The sequence below is a fragment of the Balaenoptera ricei genome, chromosome 14, assembly GCF_028023285.1.
Source record: "Balaenoptera ricei isolate mBalRic1 chromosome 14, mBalRic1.hap2, whole genome shotgun sequence".
NCBI lineage: Eukaryota > Metazoa > Chordata > Mammalia > Artiodactyla > Balaenopteridae > Balaenoptera > Balaenoptera ricei.
Window position 1 is genome coordinate 20,888,111 of NC_082652.1, and position 22,240 is coordinate 20,910,350.

At 60.0% G+C, this 22,240-nt stretch overlaps 1 protein-coding gene across 7 annotated transcripts; it reads right to left on the reverse strand.

Moving 5' to 3' along the window:
• Window positions 1–50: 50 nt before the first annotated feature.
• SMTN (smoothelin) lies at window positions 51–22,171 on the reverse strand. 7 transcript variants are annotated; one of them, XM_059895142.1, is made up of 21 exons: window positions 22,049–22,171; window positions 20,203–20,333; window positions 15,424–15,572; window positions 14,957–15,050; window positions 14,792–14,870; window positions 14,586–14,683; window positions 13,347–13,667; window positions 13,186–13,258; window positions 12,514–12,585; window positions 11,912–12,433; window positions 11,545–11,717; window positions 8,292–8,444; window positions 8,130–8,205; window positions 6,884–7,048; window positions 6,722–6,784; window positions 6,449–6,515; window positions 5,379–5,552; window positions 5,058–5,175; window positions 4,183–4,334; window positions 3,063–3,226; window positions 266–355 (listed from the first exon to the last, which is right to left on the reverse strand). In XM_059895142.1, the coding sequence occupies exons 2-20, from the start codon at window positions 20,251–20,253 to the stop codon at window positions 3,082–3,084; spliced, it is 2,745 nt and encodes a 914-aa protein (XP_059751125.1). In that variant the 5' UTR covers window positions 20,254–20,333; window positions 22,049–22,171; the 3' UTR covers window positions 266–355; window positions 3,063–3,081. The 7 variants fall into 7 exon arrangements, with proteins under 7 accessions (XP_059751124.1, XP_059751122.1, XP_059751129.1 ...); XM_059895141.1 differs by lacking the exon at window positions 3,063–3,226 and having other exon boundaries at window positions 51–355; window positions 5,058–5,172; XM_059895139.1 differs by lacking the exon at window positions 3,063–3,226 and having other exon boundaries at window positions 51–355.
• Between the last annotated feature and the right edge of the window lie 69 nt (window positions 22,172–22,240).

The window sequence follows — 22,240 nt, forward strand, 5'->3', positions numbered from 1 at the left end:
CCAGCTGCCCTCCATTCAGCCCCCCCAAGGGAAGCAGAGAGGAATCAGGGTCGTTGAAAACCAATAATTTATCAAAACGCTGCGTGTGTATGCGTGGGAAGGTGTCGCGACAGACAGGGCAGCGGTGGGCAGGCGCACAGGGAGGGGACGGTGCCTGGATGGTGGGGGCAGCTTGCCGCTGCGGCCTTGCGGGCGGCGGGGAAGCTAGACATTCTTGCCGTGCAGGCGCAGCTCGTGGCGCCGCAGGTGGTTGTAGAGCGACTGCACGTAGGTGAAAACGCACTTGGGGTCGGGCTTCTTGCCCATGATCATCATGTCCTCCACCTCCACGAGGGGTACGCAGTCCACCAGCATCCTGCGGGGAGGGAGGCACGGGTGTGGTTGTCAGTGCCGGCCCCGACTCTTGCGGCGACCCTCTACCCAGAGGTCTTTACAACGCCGCAGCCCGCTGGTCTTCCATAAACTCGACTCCTGATCGACTGAATGAGGGGAAAGCCTTCTAGGAAGGCAGAAGCCCCAGGCCCCACCCACCCAAGCCTGGAGGCACCTCTGTGGGGAGCAAGGCCAAGGCATGTGGAGGTGAAGGAGGAGGTCCCTGCCCCATCCCAGCGCCCAGGCGCAGCAGACCCAGCGCAGGGTTGGGGTCTCAACCCCTAGCCCTGGGGAGGTCCTCACTCCAGACCCCGCCCACTTCTCTCTGGAGGGCCGCCTCCTTCTCACCCACAATGGCACACTCCAGCTGGCACAAGCCTCTCAGTTGGGCTGTTGTATCCAAGGGGCCTCAAATCTTTCCCTGCACCCAGGACCCACTCCAGTGACCCTCTGGGCCCAGGATTATCTGCCAGCTCCCTGGCTTGGTACCTCCTGTAGAGCAGTCTGAGAACCCCCATCTGCCTCAAGGGACATCCCTGCTGTGTGAGATGGTGGCCAGGGAGGTGTGTGTGTATGTCTGAGAGACAGTTCTTTAACCCTTATTACCCGCTTGGGTAGAGCAGGGGAAGCAGATGAGTGTCCCAATCAGTACAAACTGGACCAACTACATCACATTCAGGGGCAGGACTTGCTCCCTCCTATGTGCCATGCCTGGCATATAGTTAGCACTGTCAATGTTGTTGAGTTTCCTTTGGCAGGGAAGGCATGAGGGCAGGAATTGCTCCTGTTCCCAAGACACCCAAGGGCCCAGGACTACCTTCCATCTTGTGCCTTCAAGGTCAGACCTTCAAGGTCAAACAATGTAAGGGCTGGGGCCTACTCTCAGCTCACCAGGACTCCTTTGGGGAAGAAACCTGGGAAGCAGGAGACCTGTTTCTGTCAAGGATCTACTCCTGGCCAGCTGTGGAAGCTAGAGAAAACCCTGCCCTGTGACTCAGTTTCCCCATTTTTCCACAATAGAATAGTCATTCTTTGCTTCATTTGAGTCCTTGGAAGCACCTAGGATGAGTGAGAGGTTTCTGACTCTCTTGTTGACGTGCTATGTGCCCTTGAGGTCGTCTCTGCCCCAGCTTGTTTCAGCTGTACTATGGTGAAGAGGCGGCCTCTCTCTGCAGCTTCTTCCAGCTGTGGCTATCTCCCCAGGGATCCTGGCCTCTCCCAAAGTGGAGCTCCCTCCCATCTCTGGTGTCTTCCCTGGAGACCTTATAAAGCCATTGTTTACACCGGGGCTCACGGCTCAGGGCTCCAGCTGCCCCAGTGACAGGCCAAACACCAGGCAATTCGAGCAACAGCATGGCTGAGTCACACTTTCCAACTGGAACAGGGCCGGACTGGGCCCCTCTCCCTCCAGGCTGGCCTGCTGGGCAGCAGCTCCTAAGTCCATATATGACCTGGAGACAGCACCATGCCCATCTTTCCCTCACCTGGACAGCTTCTTTGAGTATATGTGTGCACGAGTGGGCGGCCCCCCACAATGGCTCCAGGCCCCAAGGGGCATCTGAGTGCACTGCTAGCTCTGTCCCTGATTCACATTACTTTAGGCAATCCCCTTTCACCCTCTGGGCCTTCGTCTTTTCTTCTCCCTACAAAATGGGTGGGAAAAGTGATGGGGCAAGGAAAACAGCCACAAGGTGGGGAGTCTGGAGTTCCAGTTTTTGGCCCTAGCTCTGACCTAACAACCCCTGGCACACTCTGAGCCCACCTCTCTCCTCTGAGCTCCTGGTCTGTAATGGGCAGTTAGCTCAGGATCTGAATTCTCTACTGTGGCCCTGAGGTGAGATGACCAGACAGGAAATGCCACAGCTGGCTTGGGGATCCAGGACCCCCACCAGAAATAACTTCCTGTTAAACTGGCCTCGCTCCTGAGCTCCTCAGCTTGGAGCATGGCACCCCCAACTTCCCAGTGCACAAACTGGAGGCCTGGGAGGCTTCCCTGACCCTCCTTCTCCCTCCCCAATGGGTCCATCAAAAAGCCCATCCCTCTGCTTAAGCTTCTCTAGCTGTCTAGTCCGTCCCCTCCCTCCCCATCCCTCATCCAGGCCTCACTCAAGGATTGTTCTTCAATGCTACCAGACCACATACATCCCTTCTCTGTTCGCAAACCTTTTATGACTCTTGTCCTCAGAAGGAAGTTCAGACCCCTGACTGTGACCCCTTCCTCCCCCTCACATCCAGACTAAATAAACTTCCTTCCCTTCCTGGGTGTGCCATGCCCTCCACCTCCCTCGACCCCACCCCTGTGCACTGGCTGATCCCTCTGCCTGGAACTCCCTCTCCCTCTTTTAGCCTGAACTTGTCATTCAGATGCCAGCTTAGTTTGCACTTTTTTGAGAGCTGTCCTGGACCTGCCAGCTGGGTCGGGTATCTCCCCGGGGATCCCATGGCCTCCTGGGCTTCCTCCATCTCCGTCCTGCCCACCTGGCTCATCACTGCCCATTGAGGAGAATAGTCTTGACTGTGAGGTCCTGAACAGAAGTTAAGGCCATGCCTGGCTCCTTCTAGCTCTTCTCAGGGTCCCCCTGCTTCCCCACCCCCACTCCTGCCATTTCCCCAGCTTTTCTTTGTGCCCCACTGAGCAGATTCCGGCGGGGCAGCGTAATGGGACAGGGGAGCAAGGCGGCATTCCTCACCGTGGGACCCCAGCAGGGGTTAGGACTTTTTGGTTTTTACCAGCCCCTTCTGGACCAGACAGCGGTAGAACTCCTGGATGTACGTGTACACGCACTTCCAGTCAGGCTCTCGAAGCCGCACCATGTCCTCTGTGTCCAGGAGCTGCGGGCAGTCCGCATGGGTCCTGGGGAGGGTAGGGGGCCGGGAAGGGGCAGGGGGGCGGGGCCCGAGTGGGGCAGCAGGGGAAGAGGCAGAGAAGAGAGAGGGGAGGAGAACAGAGAGACACACACATACACACACAGAGACATGAGTTCAGTTACGTTCTCAGTGCTGCAGTCTGTCAGCCCCCCGCATGCCCCCTCCCCATTGTGGACGTGCCGCTCACTACCCATCACTAATGGTGTGCAATGCAGACAGGGGTGGGGGGCCAGATCAGTCACAGGTGCAGAGAACTCTCGGGGCAAGCGGGAGGGAACAAGGGGTGGGGGCGATGGCGTTGGCGCTGAGGTTGGAGAGGAGGGCTGTGCCCCAGGGAGGGAGGTGAGGGAGGCGTGAGAGGAGGTGGAGGGAGGAGAAAGGGAGAAATCCGGGGGAAAACCAGAAAGAGAAAGATAGAGAAAGACAAATGGAGGAGGGTGCTGAGGGTGAGGTGAGCAGATGGGGCAACGATTCCAAAGTGGAGGGCTTGCTGATGTCCTATATAAGCCTCTGGCAACACCTATATAGGCTGGGCGGGCACGGTGCCCGGGCCAGGATCCTCCTTTTGGAATCTCCAGCCGGGATCCCGTGGGAGCAGGAAGCTCTGGTGATAGTGGGAGGAGAGCAGGACAGAGAAAGGGAGAGATAGAGGGAGAAGGGGACAGAGGGAGGATGGAGGGGATATGGACAGGGCCACCTGATGGGCCTTGGCCCGGGCTGGTAGGCGGGCCTCTGGCTCCTTCGTTCCGGCAGGCACCTGGCACGCTCAGCAACAGGTGGGTGGGGTGGAAGAGGACGGGGGCTTTCTGGGGAAGGGGGTCTCAGCTGCTGAATGACAGTGCAGCTGACCAGCTCCAGGGGGCCTCGGGGCAGCTGGGCCCGGCCCAGATGCCCAGCCCCAGATGCCCAGCTGACACCAGCAGGGCTGGGACCCACACTTACTCGGCAGATGAGAAGGCCACCTCGAAGTTCTGGCGCCGGTTCTGTGGGCTGAGCTGCCCATAATCGAAGGCCTCAGGGAAGAAGTTGTGCACCAGGGCACAGAAGGCCATCCCGTCACTCCAACTCGAGGAGAAGTTCTGGATGTCCACATGCTATGGGTAGTGGGAAGACCGGTCAGCTCCCCTATGTCCTCCACCTTCCAGTGTTTTGTTTGTTTTGTTTTGTTTTTTGTTTGTTTGTTTTTGTTTTTTGTTTTTTGTTTTGTTTTGTTTTTTAACCACACTATGCAGCATGCATGCAGAACTTCCCCAATCAGGGATCAAACCCATGCCCCCTGCAGTGGAAGTGTGGAGTCTTAACCACTGGACCACTGGGGAAGTCCTCACCCTCCAGTGTTTTGGTAATCCAGATCTAGGGCAACTGAGCTCAGCGAGGCCCTGTAGCTTGCTCAAGGTTGCACAGTAGGTAGCCTCCTCCAACTCAGCTTGTTAACTCCCATGTCTGCTGCTTAGGGGGAAAGAGTGACCAAGAGGCCCAGCACCACCCAGCTAAGGCCATGGCCATGCCCTCATCACTCCTTCCCTTATGTACAGAAATTTACCCAGTGCCTCCGACAGAGCAATGAGGAGGGGACTCTAAGGGTGGGGTCTGGCCCTGAACCGTGCCCACCATCCAAGGGCTGTCAGGCCCTGCCACTTAATCACTTATCCTGGAATCTAGGGCATGTTATGTGTCCTCTTTGAGCCTGTTTCATCCCAGAAGAGGAATTCCCATCTTCCCTGCCAGACATGGTGGCTGTGAAGGGTACAGCTGCAGTTGGGGCCTTGTGAGGGTGAGGAGGCCCTCGCCTGGCCACCTGGTCTCACAAAGCTCACCTCGTAGCCACGCGTCTTGGCTCGGCACCAGTCCAGCAACATCTGCTTGATGCTGTTGGCACTGGGGACACCGAAGCTGGTGGAGCGCTGCACAGCTGCGCGGGGTCCGCCAGAGCTGCTGCGGGGGCGGTGTCGGGAGCCGGGTTACAAGGGTCGCCTCTTCCATCGGCCCACCGAGTAGGTCCCAGCCCCGCCTTCTTTACCTTCAGGCCCCGCCCCCCACAGCTCCAGCCGCTCCCTTCTCGTCTCTGGCCCCGCCCACCACAGTCCAGACCCCGCCCCGTGAGGTCATTAGGCCCCGCACCGCCCACTGCTGCTCACCACGCGGCGCCTTCCTTCTCCAGCTTCTCAATCATGGCCTTGCGCGCCTGGGAGGCCGAGGTCTTGGGCAGGCTCTGCGCCTTCATCAGCTCTTTCTTCTTCTCTGCTTGGCGTTTCTCCAGCGCCGCTAGGCTGCCGGGCCGCGGGCTGGCCTCATCCTCTCGGTCGAAGATACTGAGGGGTGGGTATGCCACTGTTAGGGCCGAGGAGGGCCGCTCCTGAGCCTCGATCTCCACGAGTCAAGGGAGGGGTCTTGTCACACTCCAGACCCTACACTCTTGCGGTATCTTCACCACCGGCAACGCCGGCCAGCAAGGGAGGTGCTCTCATCACACCCATTTTACAGAAGAGTAGACTGAGGCTCAAACGACAAGAAAATGGGAGCCAAGCTCTTTTCAACAGACTTGGACCATGGGGAGTTTTCTGCGAAGGCTCATTGTATCATCAGGTTACAGGTGAGCTTAGATTCTGGGCCCTATCAACTAATAATGACAACCACTGTGATAACAGTAATGGTAATAATAATAATAGCTCGTGTCTATTGAGCCTTTTCTATGTGTCATTTTAAACTTACAAGAGTATGGAGGGACTCTTACCACTTCCACTGAAGATGAGGAAACAGAGGCCTTTGGCCTTAGATTTCAGAGAGCATGGGGGGCAGCGCAAGGACTTGAACATAAGTCTCTGACTCAGAGTTCCTGGACCCCTCTGGTTCCCAGCCTGAATTCTGATCCTACCTGCCCCAAAATGCTCTATAACATAGGGTGTATCCCACCTTCATGGGGCTAAGATGTAAAGATGCTCTGTGACATGCGACGTGGTCTGCAGACACTGGGAAGTGGCAGTGCCACCAGCAGCTCAGTGTGGTGGGGAGGCTTCTCGAAGACCCCGAGCAAATCTCTGGCCTCCCCCATGGTGCGGTTGAGAATTAGGTGAGATGGCAAGGCAAGCAGGAGTGGTTTGACTCCCAGTCTGCCCCTCCCTGGCTGTGCCCCCTCTTGTAGAATGGGTGTGCAGTGAGGTCCCCTGAGACACTCCTCCGTGGTCTGGGAGTGGGTACCTGTGCTCACCTGCCCATCTTCTTGGATGATGAAGAGGAAAAGGTCTTAGTTTGCATCATGGTGCTGCCACCACCATCTGCAAGAAAGGGGAAGGGGAGCAGGGTGAGGTCCTGGGCTGGATGTGGGAGATGGGGCAGGAGGCTGGTAGAGGGATGGAGGCAGCCACAGGCAGAGAAGAGAAAGTGATGGCTGGACAGAGAGACACACAGATGGAAGTTCGAAGAGAGAGTTTGAGGAAGGTGGGCTGGCAGGCAGGCATGAGAAGACGCCGGGCGGCCTTACTCTCTGAGTGCCTCACAAAACTCGACTCCACCGTGGTGGTGCGGGCCGTCCGTCTGCCATCATCTGCGGGGGCAGGGATGAGAGGAAGGGTGTGAGGGGCACAGGGCCCAGCAAGGTAGACATGTTCCCACCCTGAGCCCTGAGCCCTGCTCGGCCCCTTACTGGAGTGGACGAGCCGCTCGGTCTTGGTGACAGTGCTGACAGCTGAGCCGTCGGCTGTCTGTTGGCTGTGTCGCGTGGTGGTCTTGGTGGCCGTGTTGCCACGGCCCTCCCCTGGCCGGGCCCGTGTCTCTTGCAGCCGCCGTTCCCGTTCCTTGTCCCGCTGGTCTGGGCGGGGAATGCCCCACGCATGCCCAGAAGGCCACCATCGCCCACAAAGCACATATGCACGGGCACACGGGGCACACAGATGGGGTGGAGGGCAACTTGTTAGCAATACTGAAGACACAGGGGACAACGGCCCTCTCTAGGAGTAGCTGGGGGTGAGGGGGTAGCTATAACTTGGGAGGGAATGGCGGGGTGTGGTGCACTCAGAAACAAGGGGACATGGAATAGTTGAACTCAAAGGGAGAGTATTTGGATCCAAGAAGGGAGTTTCTGTGGGAATGAGTAGCTGAGTCCAGAGGGAGTATCTCCATCTAGGGAGGAAGCAGCAGAGGCCAGGGAAGGAGAAGCTGAGTCAGGGCAGTAGCTGAGCGGGCCTTCAAATAGGTCTTAGCAGGGAGAAGAGCAGCTAGAGGAAGAAATATCTAAATCCACGGACTGAGTGATTGTAGGTATCTGAGAAGCAGTTCGATCCAGGGAAAGGGTAGTTGGGAGAGAAGCTGACAAAGGGGGTAACTGGGCCTAAAGAAGAAGCAGGTGGGTGGGCATAGAGGCTGGGTGGCCATCCATGGGCCCTGCAGGAAGCAGCTAGATCCAGAGTGGGAGTAATTGAGAGTATCTGGAGAAGCAAATGAATCTAGACTCTGGAAGAAGGAATAGCTGGGTCCGGGGAGGAAGTAGCTGTGTTCAGGGAAGGGGAAGCAGGGAGGAAGCAGAGGCTAAGGTGGTCATCAGTGGACCTTGAGGAGAGAGAAGCAGCTGGGAGAAGGAGTATCTGGATTCAGGGAAGGAGACAGAACTTGACAGAAGTTGGAGAAGCAAGGAGGAGTAGCTGGGGGAGAGAGTAACTGGGTCTAGGAAGGAGAAGAGAAGCTGGTTCTGGGTCTAGGAAGCGGGAGAGAAGCAGCTAGGGAACGGAGCAGCTGGATCTGGGGGAAGGAGGCAAGGGAAGACCTGGGTCTAGAAAAGGAGACGCTGAGTCTAGAGAAGAAGCTGGGGAGGGCGTTACTGAGCCGGAGTGTCCACGAATGGACCCCAGTGAGGGGAGCAGCTGGATCTAGAGGCAGGGCATCGGGCTCTCTACCTCTCTTCCTTTGTCGGAGCTCACGTAGCGCAGCCCGGATGAGCTTCCGCTCCTCAAAGTCCGTAGTCTGATCCAGCTGCAGACAGAGTCCCTGTCATTGTCCATCTGGTGCCTGCTGGCCCCGGCCCCTGCCAACCCCCAGTCCACCAGATCTGGCCATACCATCTTGTCCAGGACACTCTCATCCTCAATGGCCATCAGCTCCTCGGCGCTCAGAGGGCTCCGCCTCTCTGGTGCTTTGTCCACGCGTGTCTGCTCAGCGCCATTGGCCACCTCCACTGCTGCAGAGGGGGGCTCTGCTGGTTCTGGCTCCATCTGTGTGGTGGGGAGAGGGCATGGACTTTAAGCAGGGGTGTAAATGAAACCAACCATGCCCCAAAGGACAGGGGGCCAGGCCCTGGGGCTTCTGGCACAGCCTTTGAAATACCACTAGCCAGCTGGACTGCCTGCCCAAGGATGACCATGTTGATGTCAGGCTCACAGAAGAGGCACTGAGAGCCTTGTTGTAGGGCTTCCCATGTACCCACAACTGTCTTAATACAATTAAGGGAGACAATAATGGTGATTTCCATTCAGTGGTGAGCACTGTATGAACACTAGGTATTTTACTGTCCCTATTTAACAGAAGGGAAAACTGAGGCTCAGGGTAGCTGCATGACTTGCCCACAGTCCTTCTATAAGTGTGATGCAGACTGGGATCTGAGCTGAAGCTAGCCTAACTCCTGAATCTGAGTTCCTTCTGCGGCTTCATTCCCAGTCCCCTCCCAGGCAGGCTGTTCTCTGTCCTGCCTGTTCCCAAAGCCTGGGTCCTCCTGGGCCAGTGCCCAGGCAGCACATGCCCGCCCTCAACACACCAAGGGAGCTGGACCAGGGCCCATAGGCTCCTGACCAGGTGTCTGACCGGGGCTGCCCAGAGCCAAGTCCTCTCAGAAGCTCGCCCCTGCTCCCCACACCCCCTAGCATGAATCACCCACTAAGGGGCCTCCAACCCCAACCTAGCCCCCCACCCCTCCCAGGGCATCTTCCCAGCCCCTTGCAGACAAGCCCCCAGCCCAACTATCAGAGCCCCTTCCCTCCTGGCAGGGCCTCTCTATTTGCTGTAAGGGTAAGGAGAGCCGAGGTGGCAGCTGCTTCAGGGAGGCTCGGCCTGGCAGGGGCAGGGAGTGGGGGTGGGGCTGGAGGCTGGGCCCCGGCCAGGGGCTGCCAGGGCAGCCGCCACGTGTGCCTCAGGGCCAGGAGCCTGGCACCATCTCGCCTCAGTCTTGGAGCGCTAGTGCCCCAGTCCCCTGTACAGATAGGTAAACTGAGGCTCAGAGAAGGTGGTAGGCCACCTAGGGTCACTGAGCAGAGGCAGAGCCTGGCTCAAAACCACCCGCCTCCCTGCAGCCCGTAAGGACTTACGAGACTGCTGCTGTGGGCAGGGCTTGCAGAGGAGCGGCGGCGGGTGCTGAAGGCAGGCGGGTGGGCCACAGGGGTCCCAGCATCCTCGGCCGCCTGGAAGAGGGCCTCAGGGTCGGCAGCAGCCAGGAGCAGCTCACTGGGCTCCAGCTCGGGCTCAAGGTCAGGCACAAGCAGGACCCCCAGCCGCAGGCTCAGCACCTCCACCTGCCTGCCCAGCGCATCCAGCCGCTGGCTCAGCGCTGCTGTCTCCGCCCGCAGCTCTTCAGCTGCCCTGGCCACCGGCTCCACAGCCGAGGCAGCTGCCTCGGCTGCCTGGGTCACTGCCGCCCGGCCTGCCTCCGCCACTGCCTGCAGCTCCTCCAACGCCCGGCCCAATCTCTCCTCGAGGGCTGCGGCCAGCTCAGACATGGGCCCCGGTACCCCCGGCATGGTGATGGTGGGAGCTCTACGGTGGGGTGACGAAGGGGGCAGTGGTAGGGACTGCTGCTTCTGTCTGGCAGAGTCAGTCTTTGCAGCTGGCCTGAGGGCGAAGGCAAGGGCAGTGGGCCTGCCCCGCCCCTGCTGGCCTCCCAGCCCGCCACCTGCCAGCTGGGGCTGTAGCCCAAATAGAAACCTATTCTGGGCTCCCTCTGGAGGGGGCAGTGGGGGAGGGGTGGCCTGCCCAAGCAGGCGGACCGCCAGGCCTGGCCCTGGCCCTGCAGAAATCACAGACTGGCAGTACAGCAAGTCTGCACAGGTTCTGAAGGATTGCCAAGGCTGGGGCCCCATGCCCCATAGGTGGGGAAACTGAGGCAGGGAGCAAGGCATGGGCCTGTCTGGGCCACCATGTGCATTAGCCGTGAGGACCCAATCTGCCAGACTCCAGAGCCTGCGTCCTCTGTCGTCATGCCATGCTGTTTTAGAAAGCCTTGAACCGATGGGGGCAATGGAGGCACAGAGAGGCGGGACTTCAAGCAATCTGCAGTAGCAAGTGCCTTGTCCCTGAGATAAATGTCCTCTGCGTGCCTCTGGTGCTCAGATCCAACCACAGACTCTGAGCAAGTGCATTACAGGCACACGATCTGCCTCCCCTTGGTTCTGGTTGGAGAAACTGAGGCAAGTAGGTGGTCATACCCGGCACTCCCTGTGGCACCTCCCATCCACCCCAAGGGCCTCAGCCACCCTCTCCTCACTCCCTTGGCAGAGAGCAGTTAGGTCCTGCTCTGTGAGCGGAAGGGTGCTTTCCTGCCCCCACCCTCTCCCTGTCACCCTTGAGAAAGCCCAAAGCTGGCTCTAGCCCTTTCACCTCAAAGTCCCATTCAGCCCCTGGAACAGCACAGAGGCCATTACCTGGGCAGCTGGGCGGCCCACTGCGGATCCCTTCCCAGGCTGAGCTCCCAGCCAGCTGATCCCGGGCTCCAGAATGAATAATGGAAGGGTGCGGCAGATTCAGTTCCCGTGGCACCTGCTAGGCTGCTGCCTCACCTGACTGGCACCCCCTTGCCTGTCCCCCCTCAGTGCTTCTGCTGAGCCCCCCCCCAACCCCGAGATGTTGACGCAGATGGTAATCACTAATCTCCAATCTCCTAACGGGCCGGGCTGATCTTGGATGAGCAGATGAGAGGCTCTGCACCTTGGGGCTGAGGTTCAGTATAGGCTGGGAGCAGGGCCACTGGGGCTGCTACAGGAAGAGGGGGCAAGCCCTTATTACCCTTCTCTGAGCCTCAGTTTTCCCATCTGTTCACGAGGAATGAACCGACCAATTCTGGAGTAAGGACCAGAGATCATTATGTGGGAAGCTTAAGGCCAGTACAGAGTGAGCTTCTGACATGTCTAGTGGCTGATAGGCGAGGGTCTGGCCCTAGCTCTGCCACCAACTGGCTGTGGACTGTGGTCACCTTCTCTCTGTGGGCCTCAGTTTCCCGTGTGTGCAGTAGGGGAAGAGCAGAGCAGAGGAGCCCTGAGAGCCCTGCACCCTGAAACAGTCTACATGAGGTGTCTGATGGTGAGGCTGGTGGGGTGAGGAAGGGCTCACCTTAATGCTGCAGCCTCCTCGGCTACCAGGGGAGGCATGGCTGAAGCTGGTGACGTGAGTGACACTGCCCAGCCGAGCCAGGTTCCCAGGGCTGCTGATATGGGTGATGGTGCTCTTGCCCCCACTGCTGGTGCTAAGGAGGGTGGGGGGCGCCCGCAGCCCCAGCGTCAGTTCTGGATAGGGAGAAGGACTATGGTCAGGATCAGGTGGGGTGAGGGTAATGCCAGTCCAGGTTGATGGCGCCCGTCGCTCCCAGTGCACCCTTTGGAGACACCCTGAGCCCTGACCACAGCACCTGTCCTATGTGCAGAGCTGGGTGGCTGCAGGCAGTCATCCCCAGCAGTGGGGAGGCAGTGGGGAGGCCTACCTGCCCTCTGGTTGCCTGTGGGCAGCAGCACCCGGCCCGTGGAGGCCTGGCCCCGGCCATCCTTGATCTCGATGGTGAATGTGGTCTTCATACTGGCCCCTGGCTCAGCAGTGCCCACGGCCACGGCTAGCGGGGCACTGGGCTCCTCTGAGCGGGCCATGGGCCCCCCTGCTCTGTTTTCAAGGGGCCTGACAGCCAAGCCCCGCCCCCTGGGGCCCTCCTCCCTGGAGCAGCTCTGAAGCTGGGCCAGGGGCCGGGCTGTTCCTCGCTGATCCTTGTTGAACTGGGAGGAGGTGTCACTGGGGCCCCGTGAGGAGGGGCCACTGGAGGAGGAGGCAGGGGTGGTGCTGATGTGGGAGGAGCCTGGGAGCCTTGCAGGGGTCGAGGGACCTAGGGCTGCCCGGAGTGGGCCTTCCTGGAGCCCAGCAGCCATAGGAGAATCGGATGTGAACTTGCGCACACGGTCCCGTACGGAGCCAGCCCGCTGGAACGGGGAAGGTCCACTGGCAAGGGGGGTGGGCTCTAGAAGGGACAGGAGGGCTGTCAGTGGTTGGATGGGACAGGGACTGCCCAGAGCCCGGGGTTGTGGGAACTGGCAGTACCTCGGTTCTGGACTGGCTGGCGGGGGCTCAGCACAGACAGGGAGCGTTGGCAGGGGCGAGGGCCAGCTAGGTCTGGCAGCATGGGAAGGCGGTGGCGGCCATGTGGGAGCAGAGAGAGGAGTGGATGGTGGGGTCCACCTCTCATAGTCCTCTCTTCCACACCTCCTCAGCCTCCCAACCCCTTCCTGCACCTCAACCTCCCCAGCCTCCCCAGCCCATCCTGCACCTCCCACAGCTCCTGGCCTCCCCACTCAGCTGCGTCTCTCTTACAGGCCCCTCATTCCCCGACCCCGGGATAACTTGGACAGTCCTGGGGGCTGGGGCTAGGCTTGGGCTGGAGGAAGGGTGCCCAGATTCTCCCTGCTGATGGGGATGGTGGACACCCCCCTGGCCAGCACTGCCCACGGCTCCAGCTGGGAGATGGGCGCACTCCCTTATTGGGGAAAAGAATGTGCCTGAGGCCTGTTGCCTTTCAAGGCTGCAGGGAGGCCTCTGGCCATGGGTGGGGGAGTGGGCGGGGGCGGGGACACCTCAGGAGCAGTGGGAGGCGTGTCAGAGCCTGCCTGGACCTGAGGGCACTGGAGCCATCTAGGCATGAGAACCCATTTTCCAGGCAGGGAAGGGGAGGCCCAGGGAGGCAGATGCCCCTAGCTATCTCTGCTGGAACCCTACCTGCTCTCTTTGTGTCGGAGGGACCTTTGGTAGGGCCGTGGGCAGCAGGGGGCTCTGTGGGGCCACGCAGAAGCTGCAGGGGAGACACGGCATGGGCAGGGCCTGACTCCCAGACTGGGGAGCTCACCCGCCTGGCATCCCTGCCCCTCATCTAGACTCACCTTGTTGACCACCTGCCCCTCCGTGCTGGGGGTGGCTGGAGGCTCCTGGGGCTCAGGGCTGGCAGCCCTGGGCGGGCTGGGAGGTGGCTCGGGGCTGCCCAGAGCCTCAGTGGCAGGGCATGGGGCCTCGGCAGGCTCCAGTGGAGGCTCAGGAGAGGTAGTGGTGGGTGAACTGTCGGCTGAGGCAGGTGAGCTGGGTGTGCCCCCAGGTGGGGCCCGAAGCAGTAGTGTCACTGTGGTCACGTCATAGCTGGTGCCACTGGGGGTCGGGGTTGGCTCTGGGACCTCTGCCTGCTGCTCCTGTTCCTCTGGCTTCGGCACCTGCGGGAGACCCGTGGGAGACCCACAGGATGTGGCCAAGGCTCTCCAGGCTGGCAGGCACCCAGGGCAGGGCATGCAAAGCAGAGGGGCTGGACATGGTTTCCTGCAGGCACACCTGCACAAGCACGGTCACTGGCACACCATGGGTGGTCTTTGATCCCCACTTCCCAACCTCTTGGCACTGCCTAGTCAAGGGCAGTTCAGAGATGACCAGATCCTAATGGCAGGGGTTGGGGACAGCAGGAGACCTGCTGGGGACTCCCAGACTTAATTGATTTCTGGCATGGAGGCCCCTGACCCCTGGCCTCTGCCTGGTTAATTACGGGGTTAGTGGGTAGTCTAGTCCTGCCAGGACCAGGAACCCAGCGGCCTCTGCTGGCCACTTAGGGAACCTGCACGACCCGACCTCTCACCCACACTCCCTGGAGAACAGAGCTGACACTGGCCCCTGACAGCAGGACCTGATAAGCCAAGGTAAGGATGTGGACTGTCCGGAAGGGGAGGGGCAGCCTCGGATGGTTTAAGCTGGGCAAGTACCAGGGTCTGATTTTCATTTCAGGGAGATCCCTCTGTCTGCTGAGTGGAGGCTTGGATGGCCAGCGTGGGGGTAGAAGGTAGGCGTGGAAGCGGGGAGGCCAGCAGGGAGGTCAACAGGGTGGTAATGAGAGACAGTCAGGAACCTGGGAGCAGTGTAGACAAGCTGGCTTTGCGGGGGAGGCCTGGGTAGAGACAAACTCTGGAGTGGAGACATGTGACCAGAAGTTGCCTGGGAGAGTGGGCAGAGGCCTGACATAGAGTCCCACTGTCCCCCAAACACAAGCTGGGGGACCCCTCAGTTAAGTACCCATCTAGCAAAGACACACAGGCGCTCTGTGCTGTTGGCATCCATGGGCACAGGACCTTGCCCACACCCCTTACCTCACACCGGTTCAGCCTGTGTGCTGCCCGCCCCTTGCTGTCCTCTCTTGAGCCACTGTTGGGACGCCCGCTGCACAACCTTCCAGCCAATATGGCGGCTGGAGGGAAAGGGAAAAGTGTCAGGTGAGTGGCAGGGGGTCAGGGTGGGGGGGTTGCTGGGGGCAGCATGCAGCAGGGCAGGGGTGGGGCCAGGGCAGGGCACGTACCCTCAATCTCCTGGGCCCGTACGCGGCGGATAGCAGCTCGGATCAGCTTGCGTTCCTCGTACTCAGCAGCGCCTCGCAGCTGTAGGTGAGGGGTGGGCCACGGGTGTGTGGAGTGCAGGTCTTCACCTGCCCTGCCCCCATCCCCTGCCCTGGCCCAGGCCTCACCAGTGTGGTCAGCTCCTCCACATCACTCATGGACTCCAGCCGTCCTGCCAGCCGTGCCAGAGCAGCCCGCTGCTCAGCCTCCCGCTGCTGAGAGCTACAGGGACACCATGACTATAACCTCCATTGCCAGGGCCAGGTCATGGAGGATGTGGGCTGAGGGCGGAGGCCAGGACAGGGTACCTGGAACCTTGGTAGAGGGGCAGGTAGCTGTGCACACCCTCTGGCTACACGCTGGCACATGCACGCCCATGGACCTGAGCGCTAATATCACATGGGCGTGGCCAGGACACCATGACCGGCACGTGGTCCGTGCCCACCAACATCCCTGTGTACTCCAAATGCATGCCTGTGCTGCCATTTGCACACCCAGATGGGCAGCAGACACCTGGCTCATGCCTGCCTGTACAACACGAGCTGAGCCCTGGCACATTCAGCCCCACCTGCATGTCCAACCCCTCGCCACTCACTGCAGCCAGTTCTCCTTGTTGTCCTGCCGCTCGGCACGGAAGCGCTTGGATGCCAGGGCCTCCTCCTCGCGCTCCAGCTCCTGCCGCTGCAGCTCCCGGATGGCTGAGCGGATGCGCCGCCGCTCTGCCAGATCTGCTGTGACCTCCAGCTGCAGGGCAAGGGGTGGTGAGGGGCAGGTCATTTTGGCTGCCAGGGAGGGAGGGCGGGCACTGGCCGCCCACGGCTCGGCCTGGGGCACAATGAGTGGTCTGTCTCCACTCCCTCTGCCCCAAGCCTGTCATGTGCCTGCCTGCCCACCCAAACTTGGTCTCAGGGGGAGACTCAGATCATGCAGCGAGGGCTTCTGGACAGCCCACCGTGGACTAAGATTCACAGAGTGGGCAGCCAGCAACCACCCACCTGTGCCAGGTGCCAAGTCAGGCGCTCATTCCTGTGACTCGACTCCTGCCTCTCAGAGCCCTTCATCAAACCCCCAAGAGCCAGAGAGTTGTGGCAGGAGGAGGCAGGCCATCCTATGGGCCCCTAACAGTGTCCCTGGGGAGGGAAGGGTGATTGGGCTGCTGGAATCCAGCTGTGAGCACGAGAGACTCCCAAAGTACCACAGCCCTGCTGATGGGTGGCAGCCTTGTCCACATTGGACAGATGGGGAAACTGAGGCAGGGGCAGGCCCTCAGGAGTCATAGCTCCCCGCCTGGCTGGGGGCTATTGTTCTCCCTGCACTGGTCCTGCTCTAGCCACCACTGAAGGGGCAAAGGGGCCAGGGCTCAGAGTGGGAGGGCCAACACCCCAGACAGATAAGGCAGCTGCACTAGGGTCCACCCAGGGCCCTAGAGAGGGTGTCCATGGGGGACAGGTGCTCCCACCAGCTTCTTAGCCTGTCACTCCCTGGGAAATTGGGGGTGGCTGGTCTAACCAGGTCCAGGAAAGGGCACCTTCTCTGGGCAGTCAGCCAATCCTGTTGCCCCCCTCACTCCTCTACCCCCTACAGAGCCTCTGTGGCTCAAGGGAGAGAGGACAGGCCCAGGGCCCCCAGGAAGATAATGGCAGAAATAAGCCTCCAGTGTGGGTGTGCGCCAGGTGGGAGCAAGTATAGGCAAAGTGATTTCCTCTGCCCCCACCCCCAAATCATTCAGGGGTAGGCCCAGGAACCCTCTACTCCCTTCCTTTTTAGCCTCCTCTCCCATCATTCCTTCCTGCTCCACGGGGGAGCCTGGTGGGAGGGGGAAAGGTTTCAGCAGGGAGTGTGGGCTGGCCCAGCTTAGCCATGAGCTCACTTGTCCCAGTCTGAAGAGGGTAGAGACAAGTGACAGAGCCCTCCAGGGAGCCTTCAGTCTTCACATTCCTGAGGAGATATGGGAGGGCCCCCGGAAGGCTCAAGCCAGGACCCCCAGCTGGCTCCAGCCCCAATCCAGTCCTGGCTGGGTGGTCAGGATCATATCCTTAACATCCCTGGTCTTGGTTAACATCTCATTTGTCAGACGGGACAATGGCCTCCCTTTAGGGTAGTGGGTGAGGATGGGGGCAGTGACTTGGGGTCCCCCCCGCCTTGTGGAGCTATGTATGGTTGGTTCCAGCCAGTCAGGAGGGGAGAGAGAGAAGTGAGGGCAAGTGAGGGCAAGATACCCAGAGGCATCTGTAACATTTACTGAGAAACCATGTGCCGGATCCTGTGCTGAGTACCTTACTTGTCCTAACTTCACAGAAACCCTAGGCAATTTATTATTCCCATTTGACAGATGAGGAAACTGAGGCTCAGGGGGAAGTGATTTGCTTATGGTCAAGTGACCTGAGCCAGGATTTGAACCCAGGTTTCCATGACTCCGGGGCCTTCCCTGGGCTGAGGATATCTCTGTGGCTGGGGTCTGTCTGCTACGGTGGGTACCTTGAAGATCCTTGTACTATATCGGGGACCCTTCCAGCCTGGACTAGAGATGCCCTGGGGCTTAAGGGGGCCTATCTTGTGTGGGGGTGGAGAAGGCTCACCTTCCCACCCTCAGTCCTGGCCTTGACTCAGGCCCAGAGCCCTCCGTGGTACACTAGGAGATTCCGGGCCTGAGGGGACAGCTGGTCCAGCCCCTCCTGTGCAGAGGGTAAAGAGTCTCAGAGATGCAGTGACTAGCCCTTTGTCTCCTGTGTGTCCCTTCCCAACCCCCTGGGCTCCAGAGATGGGGTTCTCCTTCCTGAAAAAAGTTGATGTGGGAACTTGGTCACTTCTGCAACCCCTGGGAGCCTCAGTGTCCCCCTCTGGAAAATGGGAGCCTCTGTCTGATCCCCCGAGTGGGTGGGGCAGGGTTGGGGAATGAAGAACCTTATCCCTCTGGTCACCCTCCCGCACGACCCTTCCCTTTGGGCCTGGAGACAAAGGTCCGCCCACAGTGTCCCTGATGTGTGTCCTGCGTTCCCCATCCTCTCAGGCCCCACCATCCTGAGTGGAGGGGGCTGTTGTTGGGAGGGAAGGAAGTACAAAGCGCCATTGTCCACTGGGGGAAAGGGAAGGAGATGGGGGGGTTTCCGAAACTGCCCAGTGAAATTCTCCTGGGAGGAAAGAGGGTGCTTCCTCTTCCCGGGGGGGCCGGGCCTCCGGGTACTTTGTACCCTCGCTGCTGGGGGCGTCTGACAGGCCCCGGCGTCTTCCTGGGCCTCAGTCTCCCCACCAGCACTACGGAGGAGACTTTCCAGGCATTCGCTCAGTCCCAGCTCCTCCAGTTGACCGATGGGGGACCGGCCGGCAGTGAAGCGTGGCCTAGCCAGGGGGCGCTGAAGGACCGCGGGCCCCGCCACCGTAGCCGCCTGCACCGCCCACGCCTCTCCCACGCAGCCCCGTGCAAGGCGCCCAGCCCGGAGCCAGCAGGACAGGAAACCGCGCAGGTTCCGCCTGCTTTAATATCCCCAGCTACAGAGAGGAAACCCAGGTTCACAGACTTAAGCAGCTTCCGCAGGTCACCCAGCTAGTGAGTGTCGGAGCCCGATCTCTAACCCGGGACCGAGGCGGAGGGCGTCCCGATATGTGGCGGAGGAGCACGTGGTGCTCGTGTCCCCAGGTGTCCCCATCCCGCACAGCCCCCCTCCCTGTTCGCAGGAATGTGCAGGAGCCGAGGTTGGGAGCGGGTCCCCGGGTCCCCAAATCGGCCGGACGCTGGGGCGCTGGTCAGCTTTCCCTTATAAGGCCCGGCCCCGCGGGGAGGAGCCCGGCTCCGGACGCCCCCGTTCCTGCCAGGAGGCCGGCGCGCGGGGCGGGACCGTTGGCAGCGCTGGGGCGCAGTAATGGCGGGCGCCCGGCGGTGGAGGACCCCGGTCCCGAAATGGGAAAGACCTCCGGGGTCCGAGAACGAGGGGCGGGGTCTTGCTAGTCCTTTCCCAGGGAGGGGGCCGGGGTTGCGGGGGCGGACTACAGCCAATGCTCCGGCTTCTCTGAAACCCTTTTCCAGCACCCAAACCCGCATGGGGTGGGGGGTGGCAGCTGGAGAACCCTGAGCCTCAGAGTGGACCCCTAGAGAAGGGGATGAGCAAAGACCTGGCTTTCTCTCCACTACCACATTAGGATTCTGACTTCCTGATGGGAGGTCGAGCTGACGTGGTGGGACCCTTTGGAAACCCATCTCCCTCAGGCTGCACACAGCGCCTGTGGCAGTGGCAGACACCCAAAGTCTAAGGTGCTGTCCGAGGACACAGAGGCCGAGTGCCTTGGGTAGATGATGGCAGTGGCTGGGCACTAGCTAGCTGGCTCCAGCCCCTGCCTCCAGAGGAATGGTATGGGGGTGGGGTGGGTCATTTGCCTTCTCCCAGGGAAGGTAAATCTTTAATTTACCCCCTGGACAAGGGTCAGGGGCTGGGGGGGCTGGAGCTCTGGCCCCTCTTCCAGTTCCAGTGCGCCCTGCCCTTGCTGGTGGGCACATGCCTGCCCTGCTATATTGCCCCACATCCTCTCTGTGCACGGTATGTGTGTTGGGGGGGAGGGCGGGCTTCAAGAAGAAGCTGGGGAAAGGGGATAGAGTGGGCCCATCCTTCTTCCATGCCAGGATCTGGGCCTACGCCTCATTCCATCCCCGTGCCAACTGTAGGGCCTAGATATTATGTTCACACACATTCCCCCCACCTCCTATTTTACAGATAAAGAAACTGGGAAAAATGACAGATTAGAAGTCACAGTGTTCATAAGGGTCCCCAAGCCCTGTCTCTATGGGCTCTTCTGGACTTGACTTATCCAGGTCTCTTGGTCCCCCATGAGCCTTTTTGGGGTTTGTTTGGATCCTGGCACACCCTTTTCCGAGCTGGGTGCCCTTGGGCAGGTGACTTCACCTTTCTGAGCCACAGTGTCCTCCTGGCTCTTGGAGCTACTGTAACCATTCTGTGAGATGGTGTGCTTAGCGCCCAGACTGCTCCCTGCTGTGCCCTGGCTTATTAATCATTGCTGCTACTGTTATCATTGGGCCAGCCTCCAGGGGTGGGTACTGCCCAGGCTGTTGCTTGAGAGAGGCAAATCCAGCCTCCCCACACCTGTGACTGCACATGGGTGAGTCCTCACCAGTTACTATTTAAACAGGTGGTGGCAGTGGGGGGCTGGGAGGAACAAGGCCTCAGCACCTAGCATGGACAAGCACATGCCACCAGGGCCTCTGCATCGGCCACGCGGAACAGGCCTAGCCCTGTTCCCCGGAGCCCTTCTCCTGCGCCCTCCCCCATCACCTCCTCTTGTCAGCTGAGAGGTATCCTGGACAGGCCCTGCCTCTGTGGCCTGTCTTGTCTGTCCTCATAGTAGGGATAATGGAACCACTTACCAGCTTCCGCAAGGCTCCCTCATCCAGCCCAGCTAATGTTTCGTCCGCCATCTTGCTGGCCCCTAGCTCCGTCCGTCCCCTCCTGGTGAGTTCCCCAGTGCCTTTGGAAGCTGACACCAGCTCAGGGAATTCTGCAAGGGACAGACATGAATCAGGCCTTCTGGGGCCTCTAGAAACCACAGACACTTGGGCTTTGTGCCTCAGTTTCCCCCTCTAACCCGTGATTATCCATTGGTGTCTGATCCTTATACGTGATGTGACTCCTGGCTGGGAGGTGCCCTCTGCCCTAGGGTAGTGTGCTGGAAAACTCAACAAACCAAGAGTAGGAGTCCCTGGTTCCATCCAGCCAGCTGGACTGCTAGCTTGCTGTGTGGCCTAAGCTGGGCCCTTGCCATATCTAAGCATCAAACAGGGAGGGTAGGGACCTGGATTGTGAAGCTAGGGCCCAGCAAGGCCCACCCAAGCTGTGCTCACCACCAGGGGGTGCCCACCACACTCCACAGCTTCCTGCCCCAACCACCCATCCCCAGGGCCTGCCCAGCCCCCACTCACCCCAAAAGCTCAGCCTCTGGCTATGGGCTAAATCTATATCCAAGTCCTTGCTGCCTTTGCCACTCTCATTCCCCCAGGTAACTTAAGCCATTGGAGGTAACATTCTGTCTTCTAATTCTTGAGGACAACCCTCTGTACACACCCCTCTCCACTCCTCCCTTTCCCACCCTCCCCCTGATGCCAACTGCCCTGACCTAATGAAGCCAGGTGTCCAGGCACCCCACTCCTCCTGCCAGTTCACACACTTAGAATTCAGTTCCCCAGCTGGAAGAGCCTTCAGAAACTGATCCGTCCAGCTTCTGGACTTAGGCAAACAGGATTCGAGAGGACCAGAGGATTGTCATGGGGGAAGGAGGATCCCAAAGACCCAGAGGGCAGGGAATGGATTTAATCTTGGCCACCTCTAGCTTCTGAAGTCCCCTTCCAAAGTGCCCTCAGGGGCTCAGGACACTCCCTCTTGCTCTATCACTGCCTATCAAAATGGCCCCCTAAATCCTGGCCCAGCCTCCCAGTGTAGCTCTTTCCTTCCCCCTGCAGCCCTAATGTCTTTCTGGAATTTGAGGGCCCACAGCATGACACACCGTAGGTGCTTAGTTAATGTATGGTGACTGAAATGGCCCCTGGATTGCCCCCGCTTCTGTTGATTCATCACTCAGTCATCCCTTCCCCCTCCCCAGAACAGTCACTTGTCGAGTCATCCCATCCGGTGAATGGGTCTGGGGGAGGTCCTAGTCCACACAGTTGGGGTTCTTCGGACTCTGCCTGTTCAAGTCGCTGCTTGCTTTTCCCATCCCTGTAGGCTCGGACAGGTAGCAACCTCCCAGCCGCCCTCTGCCGGGGTCCTTCACTTAGCAATCGCCAGACTTGGGTTCTGTGGACACTCTGAGTTCTCCCATGTCTTCTGAGGGGCAGGGGTCCCTAATGCAGAATCTAGGACTCCCAGGGAAGTCTCTTTCTCCTCAGGGATTCCCGCCGCTGCTCCACTCCAGTTCTATGGCTCCCCGTCACACAGTGTGAGGTCCCCGAAGATTCCGAGGGGTCTCAGAGGAATGTAGGAGCTTCCTCAGGGTTTCTGCCCCCACAGACTAGCACCCCTGGGGGTCGTAGAGCCTCCTGGAGGTCCGTGAGCGTCCTTCCCCCAGGTCTCAGAACTTTATCGCATGGGTTAGAGCCCCTGTGGATGGGTGGGGGCTCGCAGGTTCAGGAGTCCCAGAACCCTGGGAGTCCACCTATCCGGGTTCCACCCTCGGACCCGTCGGGGGTCCTGCTGCCGCCCGGAGGTCCACACACCCACCTCTTAGTCCGGCCCGCCCGTCCGGCACGGGCTCAGCTTAGGTCGTTCGGGATCCAACAGATGGACTAGGAGCGGTCAGGCGGAAGGCGCCGCGACCGGGATACCAAGTCCGCTCAGCAACCGTCCCCGGGATTCTGCAAGCGCCGCCCGTCCAGCCGCGCCAGCAGCCCCGCCGGCCCCGCCCCGCGCCAC

Bases quoted from the DNA above. Each gene is read 5' to 3' on its own strand.
- SMTN (XM_059895146.1), bottom strand. From the start codon at position 20,253: ATGGCGGACGAAACATTAGCTGGGCTGGATGAGGGAGCCTTGCGGAAG. The intron at 15,573-20,202 runs GTAAGTGGTTCC...CTTGCCCTGCAG, and splicing joins AGGGAGCCTTGCGGAAGCTG to CTGGAGGTCACAGCAGATCT. The intron at 13,259-13,346 runs GTGAGTCTAGAT...TCTCCCCTGCAG, and splicing joins AGGGGCAGGTGGTCAACAAG to CTTCTGCGTGGCCCCACAGA.